Source organism: Hypomesus nipponensis, chromosome 22 (assembly GCF_054491055.1).
Source record: "Hypomesus nipponensis isolate SF chromosome 22, ASM5449105v1, whole genome shotgun sequence".
NCBI lineage: Eukaryota > Metazoa > Chordata > Actinopteri > Osmeriformes > Osmeridae > Hypomesus > Hypomesus nipponensis.
Window position 1 is genome coordinate 6421619 of NC_140382.1, and position 26199 is coordinate 6447817.

A 26199-nucleotide genomic window follows, 5' to 3' on the forward strand; every position below is an offset into this window, starting at 1 on the left:
GGTTACTGGTGTCTGGACTGCCCCCAGCCTCCCCCACAGACAGAAGACCACACACACACACACACAACACACACACACAAACACACATCATACATTAAGTTAGCTGTTCCTCCTGAGTGGTGTCTGGAGCACAGAGCCAAACAGATATTGTAATCTACACACACACACACACAGCATTTAATCAGTCTGAGCCAGACAACTGATTCTGTCTCAGGCCCTTCACACACATAGGACCACGGTACACCGGCCTCCTGGACCCCACCTCACTCCACCCAGCCACACCCCCTCTGCCCTGGCCCCCACCTCACTCCACCCAGCCACACCCCCTCTGCCCTGGCCCCCACCTCACTCCACCCAGCCACACCCCCTCTGCCCTGGCCCCCACCTCACTCCACCCAGCCACACCCCCTCTGCCCTGGCCCCCACCTCACTCCACCCAGCCACACCCCCTCTGCCCTGGACCCCACCTCACTCCACCCCTCCTCCCTCCCCCCGTCCCACTACAGATGTTACACAGAAAGACTCTTCACAAAGCACTCTGGGAGATTACCCCGTGGCTGATTTGTTCAGTTTCCCCTGGGAGGGAGGATGGAAGGGTGGAGCGGGGGTTTGAGAGATGGATGGATGGGGGGAGGGATAGAGGGACAGATGGATGGATGGACGGGAAGACTTTGACCAGACTTTGAGCTTACAACTGACATCCACCGACCAAACGAAACAAAAAGGAAAACACAGCATCACTGTTACTTTCTGAGTCCAGATTGGAAGAGGGAGGACCATGAGGAGAGGAACTAGTTCAAACCAATCACAATCCAAATCTCTCAATCAACACAATCTGGGCTACAATACAGCTGCCAAAAAACCCAACCTTTACTTGACCACCCATTCTTACGTAACCTGATGGGTGTGTGCAAGTTTGAGTGTGTGTGTGTCTCCCTCTTTGTATGTGTGTGTTAGTGTCTGGAGGCTGAGAGCTCAGTAACAACACAGCTGCTCATGTTACTAAACATCAGCTTAGAGCAAAGAGCCCTTTAGACCTCTCACCCTGGAGTTCAGAGAGCAGGGGAGGATGAGACTGGGGAACCTGTCTATCTGTATGTCTGTCTGTCTCTGTGTGTCTGTCTGTCTGTCTGTCTGTCTATCTGTCTCCTTCTGTTTCTCTCGCCTGTTTATATTGCAAACCTCTGCTAGGTCTGAGTGTTAGTGTGTTAAATTGGATAAATCAATGGTACCCACAGGGGGGCTGCTGTGAGCGATTATAGCCTGGTGGGCTGAACGTGAAGAATGCCTCAAACTGGTAATCTCTCTATCTGACACACACGCCCCCTCCCCCACCTCCCTACACACACACACACACACAAACAAAAACACTTGAACACACACGCAAGCACACACTGTTCAACATGCCATGCCATGCACACACACACACAGTAGGTTTAGAGATATTGGTTCGGCAGTGTGTGCGTGCTTTTGCTTTCTCCCCGCCAGCAGATGATCCCTAGCAGTCTAGTTTACACAGCCCACAGTGATTCTGACCCTGTATGCAGAGCAGTGTGTGTGTGTGTGTGTCTGCGCGTGTGTGCGCATGTGGAACAGTGTGTGCGCGTCGGCCTGTGTCAGCGCGTGCTTCCGTGTGGAGCACCGTGCGCGTGTTCGTGTGTGCGCCCGGGCGCGCATGTGACTGCGAGTGTTTGCGGAGCGGGATGTGTGTAAGCGTGCGTGTGTGTGTGTTTGTGGAGTTGGCTGCACCATCTGTTCCTTCAGAAATCTGCACAGCAAGCCACAGCGCTAGCTAGCATGAAGCAGGCTATTTATTCAACTACACCTACACCGACGCACAATCAGACCCCCGACAGTGTGTGCGAGCGTGTTTGCGTGTGTGTGTTGATGTGAAAAGGGATGACAATCAAGAGTGGTTGAGGGTTTCATTTAGTACCTCTACTATCCTACTAACTACCGATACCGCCTTGCCGGTGTGTGTGAGCGTGTATGCATGTATGTGTTGCTGTTCCTGTTTGTGCCGGGGGTTAACAACCATGAGAGTGTGCGCAAGGATGTGAATGTGTGTGTCCGGATCTTTCCCTCCCTCCCTCCCTCCCTCCCTCCCTCCCTCCCTCCCTCCCTCCCTCCCTCCCTCCCTCCCTCCCTCCCTCCCTCCCTCCCTCCCTCCCTCCCTCCCTCCCCCCCTCCCTCCCCCCCCCTCCCTCCCTCCCTCCCTCCCTCCCGTCCTGCTAAGTGAGAGCAGATCAGCCAGCCCATTCATTCCAGGTCAATCAGGCCAGTATGTTGGACAAGGCTGATTCATTAGGCCCTGTGCGGCCCTGCCTGTGTCTGACTGACGAGGAGGGAGCACGGGCAATAACACCACAGAAACACCCTGCTCCTCCATCCACCTCTCGCTCCGTCCTTTCAACGCTCTCTCTCTCTCCCTCTTTCTCTCTCTTTCTCTCTCTCTCCCCCTCTCTCTCTTCCTCCCCTATCTCTACCCTCTCTCTCTCTTCATCCCCTCTCTGCTCTCTCTTTCTCTCTGCTCTCTTCTGACTGGGAAATCTTAATCTCTCAGCTCAATTACTTGTAAGGGAGGGCTTTGGGAGGTGCGACTGCAGAGAGATAGGTAGGTGTGCGTGCGAGCGTACGTACGTGCTTGTGGGAAAAAGAGGGAGGGAGACGAGAGAGATGAGAGAAAAAAGGAGGGGGCGAAAGTGTGTGTGTGCAAGGAGGAGCTGAGATGAACACACCCCTGCTGAGAGGCACACAGACGGATACACAGTTCATCATCCACCTTCTTTAACTCCATCTCTCTCTCTCTCCCTCCTTCCTGCTCTATCTGCATGGTGGCTGCATTAAGTCAAAGGTCTTTGGGAGCTCAGTGACACACCACTTCTGCCTGCAGATTGGGAGGCTGGTATGTGTGTGTGTGTGTGTGTGTTTGTGTGTGCTGGTAAATCGACCTGTATCAGCAATGTCCTGAATTTTTAACTAAGCTCAGTGTACTGACTGACTAGCTCTCACATACACACACACTGACACACACACACACACACACACAGATTTCTGTGAGTTGAAAGAGGCCTCTAACCTCTATTTCACTCTTCATACAACAAATAAACAAGTCTAGTCCCAGCCTGCCCTCACAGCCGTCACCAGCCAGACGGACATGGCAGGGGCGAGAGACAAAGAGATGGAGGGAGTGAGAGAGACAGCGAGAGGGAAAGAGAAAAGGCGGTTCATCCCGTGGCTCATGTTCCCCCATGGGAACAGTTGTCATGGCTCCATCCTTCCGGCTACACCCAGGCATTCCCAGTTGGAACGAGAAGCGGGGAGAAGGAGCACTAAGGAGTCTGTAGGGAAACACACACACATACTGTACGCTGGAAGGTGGAGAGACGGAGAGGTACAGCAAACACAAAGCTGAGAAGCAGCTGTGAGGAAAAGCACCAGGATATGTTTAAACCAGCCAGTCTGTCTGAGCCAACACAGACAGGGGGACAGTTAACCACAACCAGGTCTACACAGCCGGACAGAAGTCTACACAGCAGGACTGAGGTCTACACAGCCGGACAGAAGTCTACACAGCAGGACTGAGGTCTACACAGCCGGACAGAAGTCTACACAGCAGGACTGAGGTTTACACAGCAGGACTGAGGTCTACAGCAGGACTGAGGTCTACACAGCAGGAGTGAGGTCTACAGCAGGACTGAGGTCTACAGCAGGACTGAGGTCTACACAGCAGGACTGAGGTCTACAGCAGAACTGAGGTTAACACAGCAGGACTGAGGTCTACAGAGCAGGACTGAGATGTTCAGTCCTCACGTCATAGTCCAACAGGGACGCCCTGCTAACACGTACTGTGAGTCGGCATCTCAGCATATCATCCTTCCATTGTCTCTCAACCGCAACTACCATACACCTCCAACCAACCAACCAACCAACCAACAACCCCGCTCCCCCCCTCCCATCCAACCCCCGCCTCTCCACACACACCCCCAACCTTGGAGAACAAAGATCCAGAGAGCGGCGGAGCCAGACGACAGAGGAGCCAGTCATCATCGGACATCGGAGCCCGACGGAAAAACCGGGGGCCCATTAAACACCGCACACGGGGCCGAGGTGTCGCCTTGCAGCCAGACAATAAAGATGCTGGGGATAAGCGTTCTGGCTGCGGCATTAAAGTTTCAGAGGCTTGGAGAGCCCTGCCCGGTCCAGCGTGTCCCCACCCTCGAGGAGAGGGAGTGTGTTTAATGAGGCGTTCACACGCTGGAGGTACACCTGGCTGCTGTTCCTGTAGGAGCCCACCTGGACACACACACACACACACACGAGCATGACACATGCACACCACTGTGTGGATGATGCACACACACATACACATTCACGCTGAATAATTCACTTCACTTACTGTTTCGTGTGTACTTTTTTGTGAGTGTTTGCTGACGTAAACATGTCAACAAGTCAAACGGTAAATAGTATGCCAAGTTGTTCCTGTTACAGTATGTTTGACCACAAACTGGAGGAACTCTGTTTTTGAAGACATCAGATTCAGGGAGTAGCTGATGTCATGTTGTCACCTACCTAATCTAGCTACCAGCAAACAGAGAGACACATCCCAGCGCTGAGCTACACTCACAGGCAAAGTCACTTCTCAAGGACACTGCAGCTAGCGGAGGGTGGGAGAGAGAGAGAGAGAGAGAGAGAGAGGAGAGAGAGAGAGAGAGAGAGAGAGAGAGAGAGAGAGAGAGAGAGAGAGAGAGAGAGAGAGAGAGAGAGAGAGAGAGAGAAAGGTAAAGAGAGAAAAAGAGAGAAAGAGAGAGAAAAGGGCGCAGAATAAAAACATGATTCAGTGTGGGAATACACTCACGTGGATCTCCTGTGAAATTAATGTGTGTGTGTGTGTGTGTGTGTGTGCAAGTGTTTAGATCTTTCTCTTCTGTCTTGGTCCACCAGTCAGGGATCCCTCAAAAAACAGCAATTAATTAGTCACACATACACTTTTATCTATCTCTTTCTCTATCCGTTTCTCATTCCCCTCTGTCCTCCCCTCCCTTTAATTTCTCTCTCCATGCAGGTTGGTGATCCTAAATCAACACTAAGTTGGTCCTGTGATCAATAAACAGTTCTGGCAGAACCAGCAGGCCTGGCCACTCAGCTGCAAGGACACACCCATCAAATATGCATGCAGCCTCACTCACAGAACCTCTGTCTGGGAGGCCAGACACACAACCACACAACACACAACCACACAACACACAACCACAGCCTGATGCTTCACTAATAGAGGCTGTCACACTTGCTGCAAGGAGGCCCAAGACACGCACACACGCATGAAACTGCACAGACACTGCATAGACACACATAAACATGTGCACAGAACCCAACAGCGACCAGAACACAGTTAGTCACAGATAAGCTCTCTCTCTATGGCCTAGTCACCATGCTAATCACACCCCACCCCACCGTGAACACACGCGGCTGGGGGATGTTGTGCCCAAGTCCTCCGAGCTCCTGAGGGTTCTGTATCTTCACCCAGCATGCCGAGGGTTCTGTATCTTCACCTAGCATGCCGAGGGTTCTGTATCTTCACCCAGCATGCCGAGGGTTCTGTATCTTCACCTAGCATGCCGAGGGTTCTGTATCTTCACCCAGCATGTCGAGGGTTCTGTATCTTCACCCAGCATGCCGAGGGTTCTGTATCTTCACCCAGCATGTCGAGGGTTCTGTATTTTCACCCAGCATGCCGAGGGTTCTGTATCTTCACCCAGCATGCCGAGGGTTCTGTATCTTCACCTAGCATGTCGAGGGTTCTGTATCTTCACCCAGCGTGTCGAGGGTTCTGTATCTTCACCTAGCGTGTCGAGGGTTCTGTATCTTCACCCAGCATGTCGAGGGTTCTGTATTTTCACCCAGCATGCCGAGGGTTCTGTATCTTAACCTAGCATGTCGAGGGTTCTGTATCTTCACCCAGCATGTCGAGGGTTCTGTATCTTCACCTAGCATGTCGAGGGTTCTGTATCTTCACCCAGCATGTCGAGGGTTCTGTATCTTCACCCAGCGTGTCGAGGGTTCTGTATCTTCACCCAGCATGCCGAGGGTTCTGTATCTTCACCTAGCATGTCGAGGGTTCTGTATCTTCACCTAGCATGTCGAGGGTTCTGTATCTTCACCTAGCATGTCGAGGGTTCTGTATCTTCACCCAGCGTGTCGAGGGTTCTGTATCTTCACCTAGCATGTCGAGGGTTCTGTGTCTTCACCTAGCATGTCGAGGGTTCTGTATCTTCACCTAGCATGTTGAGGGTTCTGTGTCTTCACCCAGAATGCCGAGGGGGCTGGATTACCGTCCAGATACACAAGCTCAGCCACACTCACTTCATATCAAGACACACACAGGCATATTCACACTTTTATACTCACACACACAAACATGCTAGGCTGAGCCTTTGCTGTGGCCTGGTTTCAAGACCAGGTTGGAGACCTGCCTCCAAAGTTATGATATCCAGACAACCACGCTAAATTGACACAATGATCATTTTATCTTCCAACACACACACACACACACACACTGACTGACAGCACAGGTAATGAACATTAATGAAATGCAGAACAGAACTCATTAGTTCATCTGACAGCTAAACATGTCATATTGACGTCAGGATGACGACCTTCGCTTCACTTCCTACTACCGCTACACAGAGGAGCGAGGACAACAAGGCCCACACACTGCTTATCTGGGACCTGTGTGTGTGTGTGTGTGTGTGTGTGTGTGTGTGTGGAAGAGAGGGGGAGGTGATCTAGTGTGTGTGTCTGTGTAGAACAGATTAGATGCAAGTGGAGAGGGAGGAGAAAGAGGACCTGGGCCACACACGGTCTGTCTAGGAGTGCCACGGGAACAGACCCGACCGTGCCAAGAGGTTAAGGGACCGCTGAAGCCTCAAAGCTGAGTCAGCACACACACACGCACGCACGCACACAAACAGGGGTGCCTGCTTGTTTTCTACTTGACAGCGCAACAATGTAAACACTCGGCCCCACAGCTGACGGCTCGCACAGAGGAGAAGGGGAGGAGAGGGGGAGGTGAGCAGAGGAGGGAAGAAGAGGGGGAGAAGAGGAGGAGGCCGGAGGCAGCAGGGAGACAAGATAGGGAATAAAGTGAACAAGGAGGTGGAGGTGGAGGGAGAGGAGGGGGAGCAGTGTATCCAACATCATCAAACACTCTACCTCCCCCATTAAGGAGACCCTGGAGCCCAGCCCAGCATCCTCACCCTCCACTCTTTCCGTCCGTCCGTCTGGCCCTCAGTCCTTCTGGCCTCCTTCTGGCCTCCTTGTCCTGCTATGTTTTGCAGTCGCAGCCTTCAGAGGCACAGGGCTCCGAAAACCTGAGGGGACATGAAGTCGCAGGGTCAAAGGTCATTCCTACACGCACGCCCCGGCGAGTGGGAGGTTCATTCACCAATGCGGTCAACACCATGACGATACAGTGCTCCTGCACATCTGCGCATCTTTGTACTAAAGTATAGTATATATATATACTATAGCATAGTACTACAGTTTGATGAGCTTCCCTCTCTTCTCTGTGGTGGCAGGCCGACCCCGAGCCCCTTTCCCAGCTCCTGCTTCCGCAGACAGCCTCTCTCATCTCTCCCTCCGACACGGGGGGGGGTCCGTTAGCGTGTGGCTGACTGGCTGCTTTTAGGAGGCTCCGACGACACGCCTGCAGCCCGCCTCTCTTCTGCCTCCTCTCTGTTTCTGAGATGGAACGCGGGCGGAGGCAGAGAGGAGGAGGAGGAGGAGGCGGAGAGGAGAGAGAAGCGACAGATACGGGAATCGGGAGTAGTGCCTGCGTGACACAATGACGAGAGAAAAACGGCTCTGGGATTCAAGAGCTGCGGGAGAACACCAGAAAGGGACGACGAGAGCCAAAGGAGGGAGAAGAAGGAAGCTGTGGAGGAGCGGGGGGTGGCGCCCCAGAAGAGCCAGGTTTGATCCCCTGCCTCTCGTCTCCTGGGAGTCTGTCAGGATCCTAACTAGCTGGAGTGTTCCGTCACGGTGGCTGCATGCTGTGGTTTAGCACTCAGCACCGCTGCAGGCCCTGGAGCATCGATCAGACAGCACTCTCATTACAAACGCTCGCTATGCTAATTGAGGCCCAGATCAATGAGCACGAGCCTCATTACTTAGCAGAGGCAGGAGAGCAAAAGGACCCTCATCCTTCCTCCCCAAAACACCATACCATGCTTCGGGTCCGACCCAGTGGCCCTCGTCGTTTCCCAATAGTGGAGATGGAACTGTAATGGATTCGATCGACAGGAAAGGCAGGAGAACATTTCAAAGTCTACTTTTAAAGAAGGTGCGTTTAAGAAACCAGCCCAGATCTGGTTGAACCAGTCCTGGGTTGTAGACTGTGGAGACAGAGCTTCATCAGCAGGGCTGTCAGAGGGTTTCTTCTAGAGGGCCCAGAGCAGACGGGCCAGGTGTGTCAGTCAGGGTGTTCCTTGGTACATAGCTAAGAGGGGTGTTGGAGGGTCATGTGACCAACCAGTTTCCAAAAACAGTGTGATCCATCAACAGTGGATCAGAGTTCACAACCTCCTGTCTGCCTGCCTGTCTCTGTCAACCTGCCTGTCTCTGTCAACCTGCCTGCCTGTCAACCTGCCTCCCTGCCTGTCTGTCTTTCTGTCGGCCTGCCTGCCTGTCTGTTTGTCTGTCTGTCTGTCTGTCTGTCTGTCTGTCTGTCTGTCTGTGTGTCTGTGTGTCTCGCAACATGCCTGCCTGTCTGTTTGTCTGTCTGACTGTCTGTCTGTGTGTCTCGCAACATGCCTGCCTGCCTGTCTGTGTGTCCATCAACATGCCTGCCTGCCTGTCGACCTGTCTGTCTGTCTCTTTGTAGATGTAGCAGTGAGATCAAAACTAATGATGATGCTTTAGTTTGTTCCTCAGAGAACCCTACCTCTCCCAGAGAAACACACAGCAATGAATTCATTCCAAGCTCCTGTGCATCTCTATTGAGGTTATCTTATACAATCAGTCAGCCACACAACAGAAAGTGTGTGTGTTGAAAAGTGTGTGTGAGTGTGTGTGTGTTTGGGAATGTGTGTGTGTGTGTTCAGTGTGCAGCACGTACATCCTCTGCATTCTTCCTAATACCAAGACATTGGAAGTCAACACTCTGGAAATGACAAGGTGTTGGGTGCCTGTGTGTGTGTTTGTGTGTAGATTTTTGTTTTTTCATCTCCAGGGGACCAGCTCCATAACAAGCCATTCAACTTTAGTCACGTGACACACAAACACATCACAGTAGAAAAGTCAGCTTCCTGCATACTAGACACACACATACACACAGGCACACAGGACTGCAGTCTTAAGCTGCAGGGGAGCAAGCTGACCTCCACAAAGACATCTCTGTCCTAGGGGCTCCTAAACACCCCCTCTGTCCCTCGGCACACACACACACGGCACACTCATTCCTACACGCACACACATTTTTAGAACTGAAAGTGTGGGACTGGGGCTCAGAGGAGCTCTTTATTGACCTGCCCCCCTCCCCTTTCTCTGTCCTCCGAGAGGCCGGCTTGCTCGAGTCCATAAATTACAACCAGCAGTGCAGGAGCCTCGACGTTTACCTTTAACACTGTTCTTCTCTGTCAGAGCCTTTCCCCCCGCACCTCCTCTCCCTTAGCCTGGCCCTCTACCCTCCTCCTCTCCCTCTTTCCTCCTCTCCTCCTTTTGTACTCTCCTCCTTTCCTACCCTCCTCCTTTCCTCCCCTCCTCCTTTCCTACTGTCCTCCTTTCCTCCTCTCCTCTTCTCCTACTCTCCTCCTTTCCTCCACTCCTCTTTTCCTACTCTCATCCTTTCCTCCTCTCCTCCTTTCCTCCTCTCCTCCTTTCCTACTGTCCTCCCTTCCTCCTCTCCTCTCCTCCTCCTCTCCTCCTTTCCTCCTCTCCTCTTCTCCTACTCTCCTCTTCTCCTCCTCTCCTCCTTTCCTCCTCTCCTCCTTTCCTCCAGTCCTCCTTTCCTACTGTCCTCCTTTCCTCCAGTCCTCCTTTCCTACTGTCCTCCTTTCCTCCAGTCCTCCTTTCCTACTGTCCTCCTTTCCTCCAGTCCTCCTTTCCTACTGTCCTCCTTTCCTCCAGTCCTCCTTTCCTACTGTCCTCCTTTCCTCCTCTCCTCTTTTCCTCCTGTCCTCCTTTCCTACTGTCCTCCTTTCCAACTCTCCTCCTCTCCTCTTCTCCAACTCTCCTCCTCTCCTCTTCTCCAACTCTCCTCCTCTCCTGTTGTCCCTCTCTTCTCCTCTCCCCGTCTCTCTGAAAATCAAATTCCCACATTGAACCATAAGCCCATTAGTCAACAGAAGCACACTGGGCCCGTGCACATACGTGCGTGTGCAATTAAAATCTCACACCAGCCGGATGGTTGGCTTGGCAACCCTGTGGGACAGATATGGGGGTTTCTTTTTAATCTACTTCTGACCAACAGGAAATCAATGATTAACATAAATAAAACAGAAGTAGCAAACCGTTAACAGGCAAAGGAGGGAGAGAGAGAGACAGACAGAGAAAGAGAGAGAGACAGAAAAAGAGACAGAGAAAGAGAAAGAGAAAGAGAAAGAGAGAGAGAGAGAGAGAGAGAGAGAGAGAGAGAGAGAGAGAGAGAGAGAGAGAGAGAGAGAGAGAGAGAGAGAGAGAGAGAGAGAGAGAGAGAGAGAGAGAGAGAGAGAGAGAGAGAGAGAGAGAGAGAGAAAGAGAGAGAGAGAGTAATGTAACTGTATGGTGAAAAAAGTGCTCTGGGCTCTGAGGGGATTCTGGTCTGTCTGACTGAGCTATCCATCACAATGACCTGCTATCCAGCCAGCATTTGCACACACACACACAACTCTTAAACAAGGCCAAGGATTTGGGAAACAAAAAAGAAACAGAAAGAGAAACAAAGTCTCACTTTAGGCTTCATTGCTCCTACAACACAATCTGGGCCATATCCAATTATCTTACTCCTTCCGTTGCCATGGCTACGTCCTGCCTTTCCACAGCAGACACACAGGCGAGAGTTTGGAACGGGTGAAAATTCACCCTTGCCTTGTGCGAGAGAGAGTGTGTGTGTGTGCGTGAGAATGCGAGCGCAGGCAGGCGGAAGTGGTCCTGGAAGAGTGGGGGCTGACTTTCAACCTCCCACTCCTGTCTTCCAGAGAGCTGGGATGTCATAAGGACTTGGTTCTGTATATCTACTATGACTGATCCTTACTATCTGCAGCCACCATCACACCACCACAAAGACAGACGCAACAAGAGATAGAGAGATAGAGAGATAGAGAGATAGGGAGATAGGGAGATAGGGAGATAGGGAGATAGGGAGATAGGGAGATAGGGAGATAGGGAGATAGAGAGATAGGGAGATAGAGAGATAGAGAGATAGGGAGATAGAGAGATAGGGAGATAGGGAGATAGGGAGATAGGGAGATAGGGAGATAGAGAGATAGAGAGATAGGGAGATAGAGAGATATGGAGATAGGGGGATAGGGAGATAGTCAGTAGGTCGGTGAGATGGAGGACAGGCGTGAGTGAGAAAAGGTGAAGAAGGGTAATTAAGACAGACTAAAGAGAGCGATAGAGAGACATGAAGAGGGAGGGGAAAGAGACACAGAGAGAGAGGCAGAGAGAGAGAGAGAGACATAGAGAGACAGAGAGACAGAGAGAGAGAGAGAGAGAGAGAGAGAGAGACAGAGAGAGACAGAGAGAGACAGAGAGAGAGAGACAGAGAGAGAGAGAGAGAGAGAGAGAGAGAGAGACAGAGAGAGAGAGAGAGAGAGAGAGAGAGAGAGAGAGAGAGAGAGAGAGAGAGAGAGAGAGAGAGAGGCAGAGAGAGAGAGGTCTCCTGGGACTGCACCATCCTTCTGCTGCCTTTGTAAACAGGAGAGAAGAAGCTGACAGAGACAGATCTGGGTGTGCATGCATGTGCGTGTGTGTGTGTGCATACCTGTGTGTGTGCGCGTGCATGTTTGTGTGTGCCTGCCGCAGCACCATGTGTCACCTTGCTCTTCCAGCGAACTCAAGGTTGAGATGTCAAACTCCACGCGCTGTGTGTGCAGGCGAGGATGACAAGAGCGAAAAGACAACAGCCATCAATACGCCCTTCTCCTTCAACCCAAATAAGCATCCAAAGGCTCTCTCTCTCCCTTTCCCTCTGTCTCTTTGCATGTTCCTCTTTCTGTCCCTCCACCACCAATCCCGTCTCTCCTCCCTCTGTTCTCTTTCCCCCTCTCCCACCTCCCTCTCTCCGTTCACCCCTCCCATCCCTCATCATTAAGAGGTAGATAGATGACCTGTCCACAGCCTAGCACCCCACCCCACCCCACCGTCCCCCTCCACCCCCACCCCTCCGCCCCCACCCCTCCAGAGCTGAAGGGATGGGAGGGGATGGAGGAGGAGAGAATGGGAAGAGGGCATGAGGACAGCTATTGTCTCTAATATGTAAAAATAACCATTCTGCTGAAGGCAAAGTGGGTCACGGAATTCCCATGGAGCCGCGCGGAGAAAGGAGGAGGCAGAGGGGGGAGAGAGCAGGTAGCGCCAAGGAGAGAGACATCTGCTGCCGTCGTCCCCGCCACCTCCCCTCTGACTGATCTACCTACCGTATCTAGTTGTCCCTCGTCTTCCCACTTCCCCTCCCCCTCGCTCACGTCCCGTCACCTTCGCTCACCTCTGTCTGAGGGCCCCTGGTTTTGTGATGTCAGCTAAGTTAACGTTTGCGCGTGTTTCGCTCGGGCCCGACCACAGGCAGGTGGGGAAGTAGACAAGAGGGACACCTTGATTGATTGGTTGGTTGAGGGGCAGTTCTATGGGCGTATGTGAAGCCCTATGTGACATGCTTGCGTGTAAAAAGGGCTATACAAATAAATGTGATTTGATTTGACAAGAAGGACATCCCAGTGGGAGACCTGTACCCAGGGGCGTAGCCACGGGTAGGCACAGGTTTACCCAATTTGTACTAAGGCCTACCCAATAACGAAAATATCTCCCAAAAATTATGCACCAGGTGCACATCGCAAAGTAAATAAGAAAAAAAACTGAAAAGGTTACTGTCCATATTTTTCTAGGCCTACCTAAAAAATGTATTCTGGCTATGCCCCTGCCTGTACCACATAGGTGGCAGGGGTTCGTATCCAGCCCAGGCCTCTGACTCCAAGTCATCATCTCTCTCTCTCCCTCCCAGCATTTCCTGTCGTCTCCAAACACACTATGTTAGAAATGAATATTACAGGCAGAAAAAAACTCAATAAACGGACACACTAGCCTGGTACTAAGCCGGTTAACCTCTCGGTGCTTCCTGACCACAAAGGATTAACCTGGGGTGACTGGCCTGTGGGGCTGAAATAGGCCTGCTGGCCTAAGGAGTGCACAAATAGCAGGAGCTGACTGGGCCATATATGCAAGGTGAGGGAGGGAGAGAGACAGAGAGAGACAGGGAGGGAGGGAGACAGGGAGGGAGACAGGGAGGGAGACAGGGAGGGAGACAGGGAGGGAGACAGGGAGGGAGACAGGGAGGGAGACAGGGAGGGAGACAGGGAGGGAGACAGGGAGGGAGACAGGGAGAGAGACAGAGCAGGACAGATATTCCAGTTCCTCCCCTGCTGCTCCAGGTCTAACACTCAGGTAATACCAGATGGTAAACAACAGCTGTGTGTGTGTTGTTGTAGATAAAGCTTCTCCATGATACAGAGGGATAATATAGTATAAAGTAAATCCACAACTCAGAGATACAGACGGGGATAGGCCTAGATATGGGGTGGGGGGCGAAGAAAAAAAAGAGAAGAAACTGAATTACCTAGAAAAGCATGGTAGAATCCAATTAGTTTCTTCCTGATAACATCCCTATTATTCAGCGATGAACATATGACTACAACTCCCATGAGCCCTTGTCCCGGGAGGCTGAGCCATGTGATTGGCCAATTCAACCCTGATTTATAGTAATAGGGTGGATGTAAGCCGAGCAAAGCAACAGATGCAAATCTATCTGAACATGACAGAATTAGACACACAAATGCTGCCGGGCCAGTAACACACCCTGGCTTGAATCACACACACAGCAAAGTCTCATACACATTCTCTACGTCTCACACAGACATTCTACTTTAAGGGGGGGTTGTTAGGGAGAGGAAGGATGAAGATGGAGGACCGATAAAGGTGGGGGACTGGTGGATGAGTGGTGCCGAGTGTGGGCTGCATAAAGGCCTCTCAGACCCTGGGGATCGCGGGGGTAGATGGACCTGCCGTTGGCTGTCGCCACAGCGATCTTGGGATCTATCCAATTACACACAGGCCTTAGGGATCAGCCTGCTGGGGTGTGCTGGGAAATGTAGTTCTGAGCCCGGCTGCATCATGTCTCTCTGCCTGTCTTCTCATTCTAAGCTATTTCACTGTTCTCTTTTTACACCCCTCTCTTTCCAGACAACATCTGCTTCTCTCTCTCCATTCCTCCATCTCTCAGATAAATAAACAAAGCATGTATGAGACATAAGGAATAAGAAAACATGGATATCTTGACAAGACGCTCAGCCAGGGAGCAGCAAGACATGTCTGCCTGCCGAGTTGTCCATCACGTGTCTGCTGGACTGAGACGGCTGGCTGGTTGGCTCTAAGAGGTCTCTGGAGGGATATGGCCCAGAGTGAACACGCGCACGCTGTACGCACTGGTTAGCACGCCTGGCCTGTTCCCCAAGCCCGTCTCCTCCAGCCGTCTGTTCCGGAGTCTAACTGTGACCCGAAAACAGTACCGCTCCTACCAGCCCGGGGCCACCGCTGAGGAGCAGGGTGTCTGGAGGAGCGAGGGGATGGCACACTTAAAGCCCTGTGTGTGTGTGTGTGTGTGTGTGTGTGTGTGCGCATCGGTTTAACACAGTTCCATTATTGGATACCTGTATGTGTGCTCTCTCTCTGTGAGAGCACACATCCAGTATAGCCACTCTCTCTTTCTCTCTCATCTCACCCACACACTCACAGAAACACACACAGCCTCTCTTATCCACACACAGTGTCAGAGATAGGATCCAACCAGACTGACTTTATCAATATTCCAAGTCTTTTTCCCCAACAGCCATGCACTAAGGTGGGTTCATATAATCGTGCCACCACTGTGCGGCAATCACAGGATCACGCTCTAATTGGTTCATTCTCCCAGCCGGAGGGCTGCAGAAGTGAGCAGTACCACACACATTCGAACTCAAACAAGCACACAACAAAACCAACCTCAAACACGCATCAATACACTAAACAGTGCAAAATATGCACACACACTACAGCAAACACAAAAGTAACTTCTCCACGAACACACGCCTCTCACACAAACACACGCTTCCACCTCCTAAATCCCTAGTAAATCAGCTGCATCTGCTTTATTAAATCAAGGCCAGTATGAGATTAGATGCACACTCAGACCAGCAGCTCTGATTATCTCCCTCAGTAATTACTGCATCAACATCAAGGCAGGATATTCATCTCTATAAATGGTCAACAGGTCAGCTTAGTCAATACACAACACACACAAACACACCAAATGTAATATATCGCCTTGGCATAGCTGTATAATAAAAGAAAACTGGTAGGTCTCAAACCTGTCTCAGTAGATAAAAATATGTCAATGTTTATGGGCGGCAGGTATTTCACTGTTAATTAAAAACCTTAGGGCTAGCGTATAAACACGACGTATTAAAGTATTACTGTAAGTATAAGTTGTACGACATCCTACGCAGATATTTGACACTACAGGCAAACCAAGCAGCATCAGATGTGACAGACTGAGAGGAAGGACACACACACACACGACAGACACACATCCTTCACCAGAGTGAGAGGGTGGTGTGGAGGGGATGGGGATGTGAAGGGTGGGTGTGGAGGGTGGTGTGTCACTCCCCCACACCAACCCCTCCCATCTGAGGAAAAACATCTCTCGAGACATTCATTAGCAGCGAACATAAAGCGTCTAATTTACGAGTCGTCGTCGCCGACTCTGTCGATGACTCGGTAGCAGAGCAGATCTGACTGGGAGTCGCTCTCAGAGCCGGTAGTGTGTCAGTGCTGACACTGCCTCTCTGCCGCGGTTGTGCACTTGGGGAGCAGTGCACTTTGCTTCAATCTGGTTTCAATTTGGTTTTAATTAGTCTTGTTAAGTACAATGACGAGCAGTTGGTTTGTTTGCCTCGGCCGGGTCAGGGTTCGTTTCAAGCCGTGTGTGTGTGCAGTGACCTCCCATGGTCCCGCTCCATCAGTGAGTGTGTAGGAGACCTTACATGGCCATTCATACCCAGGCCTGCTTAAGATCTGCTGTGCGTGTGTGTATGTGTTTTCCTCTGCTATGTCAGTTACCATTGCTGGTGTTCGTTTATATACCCCGTGTTTATACTGCCTAACACAAGCCTCCGTCTGGCTGTGTTGCCGAGAGACAAAGTGTCACTGAGTGTGCGTGTGTCTCATGTGACTTACCTTCAAACAACGCACAACAGTGGCACCAACTTCCCTTTCTACATGGTACACAATTTAAGCTGATCTGGGGAACTGGTTGGCTAAACGTTGAGAGCAAGCTCTGTGATTGGTTAGTCCTAGATGTCTCAGGTTTCTAGTTCAGCATTTTACACACACACACTAGTGACACAAACACGTCACACACATCTCGCCAATGTCTGCATCCATATGCAGAAATTTAACTAATTTAGTTGGATAAATCAGATACACGTAATATACTGTATCTGATATGCCTAAATTGTCCTAGAACAAAGGATACTGGTTCTGTGTGAATGTTTGTGTGTGTGTGTGCACTGCAGAAGGAAGCTGGTCTGGAGAGGGAAGAGCTCATATCACACCCGACGTTCCCATTTCCTCTCACCTCCACATCCAGGAATAGATCACCAGAGAGAGAGAGAGAGAGCGAGAGAGAGAGAGAGAAAGAGAGAGAGAGAGAGAGAGAGAGAGAGAGAGAGAGAGAGAGAGAGAGAGAGAGAGAGAGAGAGAGGGATAGAGGGAGGGAGGGAGGGAGGGCGAAAGAGAGAGGGAGAGAGAGAGAGAGAGAGAGTGAGAGAGAGAGAGAGAGAGAGAGAGAGAGAGAGAGAGAGAGACAGACAGACAGACAGACAGACAGACCCATTGCCTCCTCAGTCACAAAGATAAAAGGTAAATTATCCAATTTCTGCTTATTTTATCTACTAAAGTTCCTCTCTCTCACACACACACACACACACATACAAACACACACACACTACTAACCAAAACATATTTAATTTCTCTGTGTCTCATTTCCTGATATGAAGACGTAGAAAGAATGTCTGGTGTGGTGTTCATATGATTTTATATTCTACTATTCAATTCTATTGACAAAACCTGGGACAAAACAAAAGGCAGACTGTGTGTGCGTGTGCATGTGTGTGCTGGTGTTCCGTAAATCACTTTAATCCCAGCTATCCAGAGACGTGGGTAAACTAAGCCATTGGCAGGAATCCTCCAATCACCTGCTGCTGTGTTCGCTTCTCACCACCGCAGTGAAAAGTGAGCGGCTGCAGCGGTGCAGTGCTGCCCTGTGACGCTGAAACAAGTGCCCCCCACCTCCACTTCCCCTTTACTTCCTCTGCAGCGGGCCGTTGATATAGCCACACACCCATTGGCAGCAGACTGCCAGCTGTAGGGTGAATTAGGTAGTAAACATGCAGATTATAAATCATTCACGTGTTTACGATAGGAGTGCCAGTGTACAGCCGACTATACTGTATTCGGTTGCCACACACACAGTCTATACCCGTCCACAAACCCACACAATCAAACACGCCACACACACACAGTCAGTAGCCTACAGTGTACTCCCTTTCACTTCTTTATTTACCACAGGAAATGCGGTACACTAGGCCAGCGTAGTCAAAACACATTGACTATACGAAGATTTGATTACAGTAACAGGGATCTGAGCATGATTAACTAGGACAGAGGAAATATTCAGCTTCAGTGTATGTTACTGTCACTGCAAAGGAAGCAAAAGGCGAGAGGTTAGAGTGAGAGGGCTGTGTGAACCTTAACCTCTGACCCCCTCTAGCACACTGCCTCCATTTAGCTGCATGGACATGGGGTTGTCATAGGCAGCAGCAGTATAACTATCTCAGCTGTTTAAGTAGAGTCTCATTTGGTCACACACAACACAGCCAACCAGGTGAGTGGGCTATCCCTCAAAGTGTGTGTATGGAACATTACATTGTATTTTACAAGGAGAAGCATAAAAGCTGTTTAAAGTCTTGTAAATTGCCCTAATCCTGGCCGTTTAGAAACCAGAAAACAACTTCTGTGTCACACAAAAGGAGGGAGAGAGGGAGAAAGAGAGAGACAGAGACAGAGAGGGAGAGAGAGAGAAAGAGAGAGAGAAAGAGAAAGAGAGAAAGAAAGAGAGAGAGAGAGAGAGAGAGAGAGAGAGAGAGAGAGAGAGAGAGAGAGAGAGAGAGAGTTATGAGGAAGAGATGAGCTGACAGAATCCTGAATCAGGAAATACGACCGAATAAGTGTGTCGTTTCGCTCTTTGTTCCCTATAGCTTAAGAAATGTCAAAAACACCACAAAAACAAAACATCATACCCGGACAAAACACCGTGGCCTTACATACAAGCATTCAATCAAATGTATTGGTCTGCTGATGTAAAATATCCCGAAGATTCTAGATTTATGAACATGACATTAAATGACTTTCCTTAACAGCACTAGACAATCGTTCACGTCCAAGTTTAATTAAGATGTAACTCAGCAGGCTGCCTGTAGCTATTCACCGTGATTCGGCACCTGACTGCGGTATGTTTGTGAGGTTTAACCATCAGCTGGCTGTTAATGTAGGCTATGGCTCGAGGTTGAGAAACTCAAGCCTACTCAGCAGTGTGCGGAAGTACACGCACCTGCTTTAAACGAACAACCTCGGACATCATGTAACCATTTCATTGGTTCATGTGTGAATAACCACAGTAAATAAAGTGAATTACAGCAACTTGCAAAATAGCGTTAGGTAGGCCTCCAATTTCTTTGTAGCCAGTGTGAGTAGGTACGACAGTGAAGAAAAAAATCGTTTGCTATTATTTTCCTTTAGTGTCAGTAATGGTTTTCTTTAAAACCATGATTTTGAACTAGCATAAAACCATCACTGACACTAATTCGTGAATGACTATTTGAGACCCCATGTATTCACGTCGTTATTGAGATGTCATTCATCTTTATTATATTGTAATTGTCAAATTGCACATAAATGTGTACATTACAAAATGGTTCAGTAAACGACAGCAAGCTATGCCAAACTTCGGACCCCGGTCGACAAACACATAGACAGCCAGAGAGCTCATGCAACCATGCCGACACTTCACATTTGTTTCCACTCCGGGAAAAACAAAAAGGTTCCACTACCGTTTACAGCAGGTTTACAGTAGTTTCATAATCTACTTACTTTTGTTGAATCAGGAATAAAACAAGTCCAAACATACGTCGCGACACTGCCAACAGGATTTGTTGAAAAATCGTATCTCGGTCAGTAACAACACTTCCAAGCGGCAAGGCAACGGTCAGCGCTCGATCTCACTTTGACACCAGCGCACCGCGAGCCTCCTGCTGGCTTCTTCCTCGCACGAGATCGCCAAAGATGAATGGTGAGTGCGCAGGCGTGGACAGGATCAATTCATTACTAGACGGAAAGCGAGCGCCAGCCGCTTCTACTGACAGGATGAGCCCCGCAGCGGCATGCGCAGGGATCAGGATATCAACACCCACTACATAACAAACCCCTTGCCACCTAAAATATCCTAATCTGCATTACAACATCTGTATTAAAGCATGATGGCAGTTTGTGATAAGAAATTAAATGTTGTGTATTATTATAGGCTATTGACTAAAACATAGGCGACTTAGCCTATATATCATGTTTTTACATTAGTTTTATTTGGGATATTAGTAACAAATATTAGTTATTTAGATAACTTTATTTGTTTCAGAAATATAGGATGTTGTGGAAAGTATATAATCCATTGAAAGCTGGCGCTGGCTATCCCTCTCAACCATGCACAGTCTGATAAATAATTCAACTATAGCAGCATGCACCAAAACAGACCTCCTCGCGATCGCAGGGGGAGAAGAGACGAATAAAAACAGAACTCAAGTTCAATCAACATTCTTGGATTCAAATGCCCCACAACCGGCTCAGATGGGATTACCGGGATATGTCCACTATCAATAGCTTTGGTGCTTCACTGACAGTGAGGCAGTGTTACCTAATACGCAGCCCGAGCACTGAACAGCGTTGTCCTGGATGAGAATTCACCCGCAAGCACATTCGTAACCAAAATCACCGCAACGCAACAACAAAGACCATGTCGTCGTTCGCACCATGGGTTTCCCACGGGGATTGATGATGCAGTGTAAAAGTATAAGGGGGAAAGCTACCTACCGTTACTGACTGTTCTGTCTCCGGCGCGCTGCTACTCCCAGTCAGGAAAATGTGCTTTCCACCGCTTCTCCGCCGTTCTCCTTTAACGGGAATTTAGACAACGGTTGTGTTCACGTGGTGATGTTCGCTTTTCCTAATTGGAGGACCGGGAGTCGGTAAAACTGTCGTCTCTCCCTCTTCTCCGCTCCACTCCGCTAGAACGACGTTACAGTACAACTAGACCAATTAGCATACACCGTCTTAACTGAATGTGCTTGGAGTTATAGGACAGGGCAACACAGGACATTGAAAACAGCAATATAGCATCTTAAAAGTTGAAAAGTTTGCTTTTTAATGGGCTTCCCTAAAATTTTTAGCCAAATTAAGCTTTCTTCTTCTTATCTTCTTAAATATTCATTCAAATTGACATCAATAGGGAAGAGCTATGGTAAAAGGAAATTAGCCTACTCCCCTTAAGCTGTGAGCTTTCATATCTTTGTTCACACTCTGAATTCTGAGTTTGCCTGTGTGGCCTATGAACAGAGAACCATTGAGCTTGGTGAGGGATATGTGGGTGATGATAAGAACCAGGTTTCAGGAGACATTTCACAATTGGGTGTGACTCCCTGGTTCCCTCGCACCAGGCATGCCAGCGGTCCTGTCTTTCCTGCAGAGCAGCATAGCGTTACCTTAGACCCACACACATGCACACATACACACAAACACATGCATGACACACACTTGCACAGTCTGTACAAACATACAGTACATACAGACATATGCTATCCTTTTTTGTGTGCCTTTTTCTGCTTTATTTGATTGACACAGTAAGAGTGACAGGAAAGGCAGGGGCAGAGAGAGGGGAGGACACGCATGAAACAGAACAAGCTTGAATCCGACCCTGGCCCTTGTGTTACGGCCTTAGTCCAAGCAAAACGGTCTCTACCCTATGAGCCAGCTACACACACTTTCTTTCAGCACGTCCTACTTTCCCTACAGCTCTACACAGACAGAGAGCCTGTTTATGCATTCTCCTCTTACTCACAAAACACAGACGTTTTTTTCAGACACGCTGGGCATTTCTTTTGACTCATGATGGATTCAGCCGAGTACATATCGAACCATGCTGTGTCTGTGGTCCAGCCTACATTCAGGCCATGCTGCGTCTGTGGTCCAGCCTACATTCAGGCCATGCTGCGTCTGTGGTCCAGCCTACATTCAGGGCATGCTGCGTCTGTGATCCAGCCTACATTCAGGCCATGCTGTGTCTGTGGTCCAGCCTACATTCAGGCCATGCTGCGTCTGTGGTCCAACCTACATTCAGGCCATGCTGCGTCTGTGGTCCAGCCTACATTCAGGCCATGCTGCGTCTGTGATCCAGCACATTCAGGCCATGCTGCGTCTGTGGTCCATCCTACATTCAGGCTATGCTGCGTCTGTGGTCCAGCCTATATTCAGGCCATGCTGCGTCTGTGGTCCAGCCTACATTCAGGCCATGCTGTGTCTGTGGTCCATCCTACATTCAGGCCATGCTGTGTCTGTGGTCCATCCTACATTCAGGCCATGCTGCGTCTGTGGTCCAGCCTACATTCAGGCCATGCCGTGTCTGTGGTCCATCCTACATTCAGGCCATGCTGCGTCTGTGGTCCAGCCTACATTCAGGTAATGTCGTCAGGACATGTGTCGTTACATGCAGCACAGAGGTGGAGAGGTTATTTAAAGATAACAGGAAGAAGAGTGTTGACTACTCCCTGTCCCCCTTTCATCTCCCCAAATCCAATTAAAACCCCCGGCAGTGCCTCCCAATACCCCTACTACCATACTATGTAGTATGCCAGAAAATAAATCTATATGTTCCAATACATAGTATGATAATGCAGTGTGCCAAAAATACCAGGATGTCCAACTGCATTCAGTCGTGCTTTGCAGAATGCCAGCCAGCATGCACAGCAGAAGATACGTCAACTGAACTACATACATGACAGCAGCAGAGCCCTCCTGGCTACCCTCAGACAGGATACATGGCTCTGGTCAGCTCGGAGGTTTTGTGTATTTTGCATTTTTTGCACCTACCCCATTTTCAACAACATAAAATGTTTACACTATGAACATGTGACAGATGTCTAACCGAGACTGTAACATTTCATGGCTCAATGTTGCAATTAAGTAAAAGGTCCCAATTGTATGCAGATGGCATGCAACAGCACATACAACAGAAGGGTAGGTGCAGTATGTGCGCTTAGCGCTTTAAAGGTAAAGATAAAAAGTATGTGATTTGAGTTGAAGGGTGTGTCTTCTTTCCCTTCCTCTGCCCTTTGATCCTCTTCCACACCCTCCTCTCTCCTCCCCTCTTTGTGTCCTTCCCTTCCTTTCCCTAGTGCACGGTACAGTAGAACAGGGCAGAGCAGGGAGCCAGTCAATGGTAAAAGGTAAATTTAGATTGCATGTGGGCTGAAGGTGCTGCTCTCTAAGACGTTAGTGTAGAGAACAGTCATCTTTGCTGGTCTCTCTCACCCTCCCTCTCTCCTCTCTACTCTCTCTTTCTATCCGTCCTAATATCTTTCAAACACAGACTATCTGGCCATCTGTTCGTCCCAGAGTATTGTGAAGCAGTGTTAACAATGTCTAGGTTTGTGTAAGTAAGTAAGTACATTGTATTTATAAAGCACACTCACAACACAGCAAGGCTGACCGAGGGGCCGAACAAAAGCACAAAAACTGAATGCAAATACATTAAAAAATATATAAACACTATAAAATACACAGTAAAACAAAATACAAAACAGTCAACAACAGAAAAACAAGCAACAGCACAAGTCAAGTGGTGGGAAATGCCAGAACATAAAGGTGGGTCTTAAGCCTGGATTTAAAAACAGACAATGACGGAGCCTGCCTAATAGATAGGGAGGTTTGTGGGAGGATGTTGGGGTGCACCTGTGTTCTCCTGGAGACAGCCCTGGAGTCATTAGCTTCACTGTTAGACCACAGGCCCATCCCTGTCATCCTGGCAGAGAGAAAACACAGAGGATCTCTACATTAGAGGACAAAAACAGCACATATCTGGTTATCCTCCACCCCCCCCTCCTTCCCCGCTTCCACTCCCTCTATCCCCTTCTACCTCCCTCCCTTCTTCCTCCTCCTCTTCTCCACACACGCACAGTAGCACAAAGCCTGCCATCTGACACCTCTCTAAGGGGTTGATTTGAGAGTTGTCTTATTGGTTGCACTGCAAACACACACACAAACGAATGCTCTGTGTAGACTTTGACAGGGAGAAGGCGAGTGTTCCAACTGCAGCCCAGATTGATGTGATTCAGGCCAACAGACAGACTGATCCCCTTCCAGCACATCCTTCATGCCACAGTGGGTTGCCACTCTTGGGCTTTGGTGGGTGTCCCGGGTGACGTGTGTGTGAACGTGTACATGTGTGTGTTGTGTGTGTCCTCCAGGTGGCTAGCAACATGCCAAGTTGTCTCAGTGTGTGTCCACGCTGTGCCTGTGCCAACAGGCAGGATCATGGAGAGAGTCCAGAGATGAGTGACAGCAGGACTTCACCCCCTACCCTCTGACGGGAAGAGGAGGGTCAAGTTGACCTAGAGAAGTCTGTCTTTGTGTGTATGTGTGTGAGTGTCTGTTTGTGTGTGTGTGTGTGTGTATGCCACTGTGTGTGTGTGTTCAGTTGTTGGTTCAGTATCACCTGGCTGTCAGACCATCACCAAAGCAGGGGGAGAAGTGTCGTGCCGGGTGGCGTGTGTGGATCAGTGTCTGTATGTTTGTGTGGGTATTTGTGTGTTTGTTTTTGTGTGGGTGTGTGTGTGCCCAGGCAGGTCGGGCTCACAGTCACCAGATGGCAGTGCCATCGTGGCATGGGCATATGGCAAGAACGGGTGGGAGAAGGGGGGAAGGAGAGAGGCGGGAAGACAGGAGAGGGGTGGACAGACAGACAAGATACAGAGGCAGGAAGGAAGGAGATATGGAGAAAGACAGGAGAGAGACAGACTGGCAGAAAGGAAAGAGAAATGGTGGGCAGACAGGAGAGGGAAAAGCAGACAGACGGGTGAGAGACAGACAAGGCAGATAAGAGAGAGAGAGACAGGCAGACAAGACAAGACAGAGACAGACAGGCAGAGCTGTCAAGGGGCAGGCAGGCAGACAGACGAGAGAGACAGAGGCCACAGATAAGGAAGATTCTCCTCAGAGATCCTTCAGTTCCTGCGACCTGTGCAACGATGCGCGCAAAGCGTCCTGTGGCCTCACATGATCTAACAAGGGTTGAATAAACACATTCTGGCCGCCTTGCATCTGCTGGTCGGTAATTTCCACTGACGCAATGTATGTGTCAACAGTCTGTCTGTGTATCTCTTTGTGTGTCCGTGTGTGTGTCTGTGTACATATCCTAATATGAGTTTGTAGTGTGCCGGTTGGGGCAGCTGTCTGTGTTTGGAGGTTTCTATTGTTGCTGTTTGGTCGATGAGGCTGTCTGGCAGGAAACATACAAACACAGGGCAGACATAGGTCTATCTAAAGGCTCTTTGTGTTGCATGTGTCTCTCAGGGTGTGAGATCGTGTCAGAGGGGGAGAGAAGGAGAGGGGGTGAATATATTTGTGGTGATATTTAGCGGACATCTTTCTTTCACTCATTTAAAGTTTAGCTTTCACTTCCTGTCAATGCACAAACACACTCACACAAACACACTCACACAAACACACTCACACAAACACACTCACACAAACACACTCACACAAACACGCTTCCACACACTGACACTGGCACACGCACACCTGTCTCCGTTCTACAATGTGAGCTGAAAGCTGAGTAAGCTGCCTGGGGAACATCTGTCGCCATGATAAGTGATAGAGAGATCAGTAAGACCCTCACACACACACACGCACTCACTCCAACCAACCTGATAATTACTTTTGTGTAACTCACTTTCCTGCTTGCCTGGTAGGCTTGCCTCAGCCTGCCCATCTGAAGCTTCTGGCAACACATGGTCATACACACACACACACACACAAACACCCACAAACACACACACATACACACAAACACTCACGCACACACATACACACATACACACATACACACATACACACATACACACATACACACATACATACATACATACATACATACATACATACATCACAGAAGTATAGAAGTATATATGAATAGCTGTAAACCACCACTAACTATTCACTTTCTATAACCGCATTATACTGAGCTGGAAAAGTGCAGAAACAAATGGACTGAGAGAGCAACAGAAAGACTGAGAGAAAGGAAGAGAGAAACAAAGAGAGAGGAAGAGCTAAAGAATGATAGAGAATAGGCAATGGCTGTTGTCTTTACAGTATGTGTTGTAGATTGCCCCACCTAGGAACAAATATTCTGGCTGGCCTGATCCATCCCTGGCAATTTCCAGGCATTCATTGCGTCCAGAAGGGACATTTAATCATGTGGATGGTGGTCATGCAGTAAACCTTGTACCTCCATAAGGAAAATTATGATTCTATGGGGTTGAGGAATGGGGATTACAGTCAGGTGGGAAGAACAGTGACACCATCACACAAATGTGGGCTGATTTCTTCTCTCGGCATCCCTTTCCTCACCTGGCACAACCCTTCCATAGAGATCATTTTATAGCTTTACATTTTTTGATTCAAAATATATTTCATTACAATATTACTGTAGAAATTTAGCAAATTTCTGTCTTATTCAGTTTTGTATTATGTTATTGTTTTGAACTGAAGTTTAACAGTTTTGAAAACAGTATGTTAGCATGTGCAAAT

At 49.3% G+C, this 26199-nt stretch overlaps 2 protein-coding genes across 7 annotated transcripts in view; both read right to left on the bottom strand.

The window, feature by feature from the left end:
* strbp (spermatid perinuclear RNA binding protein) overlaps positions 1-19597 on the bottom strand; it is a 52377-nt gene extending 32780 nt beyond the window's left edge. For 2 of the 6 annotated variants that reach the window (XM_084686854.1, XM_084686851.1), the window contains exons 1-2: positions 19438-19597; positions 7257-7370 (exon numbers count right to left, since the gene is read on the bottom strand). The gene's annotated coding sequence lies outside the window, so the exon portion shown is untranslated. Of the gene's footprint in view, positions 1-4572; positions 4591-7256; positions 7371-19437 lie in introns of those variants that run through there. The other 4 variants (XM_084686856.1, XM_084686855.1, XM_084686852.1 and 1 more) reach the window with 3 other exon arrangements.
* LOC146236160 (major histocompatibility complex class I-related protein 1-like) overlaps positions 4168-26199 on the bottom strand; it is a 37683-nt gene continuing 15651 nt past the window's right edge. The window contains exon 5 of the mRNA XM_084686997.1: positions 4168-4296. Within this exon, the coding sequence (XP_084543123.1) occupies positions 4168-4296 (129 nt within the window). The remainder of the gene's footprint in view (positions 4297-26199) is intronic.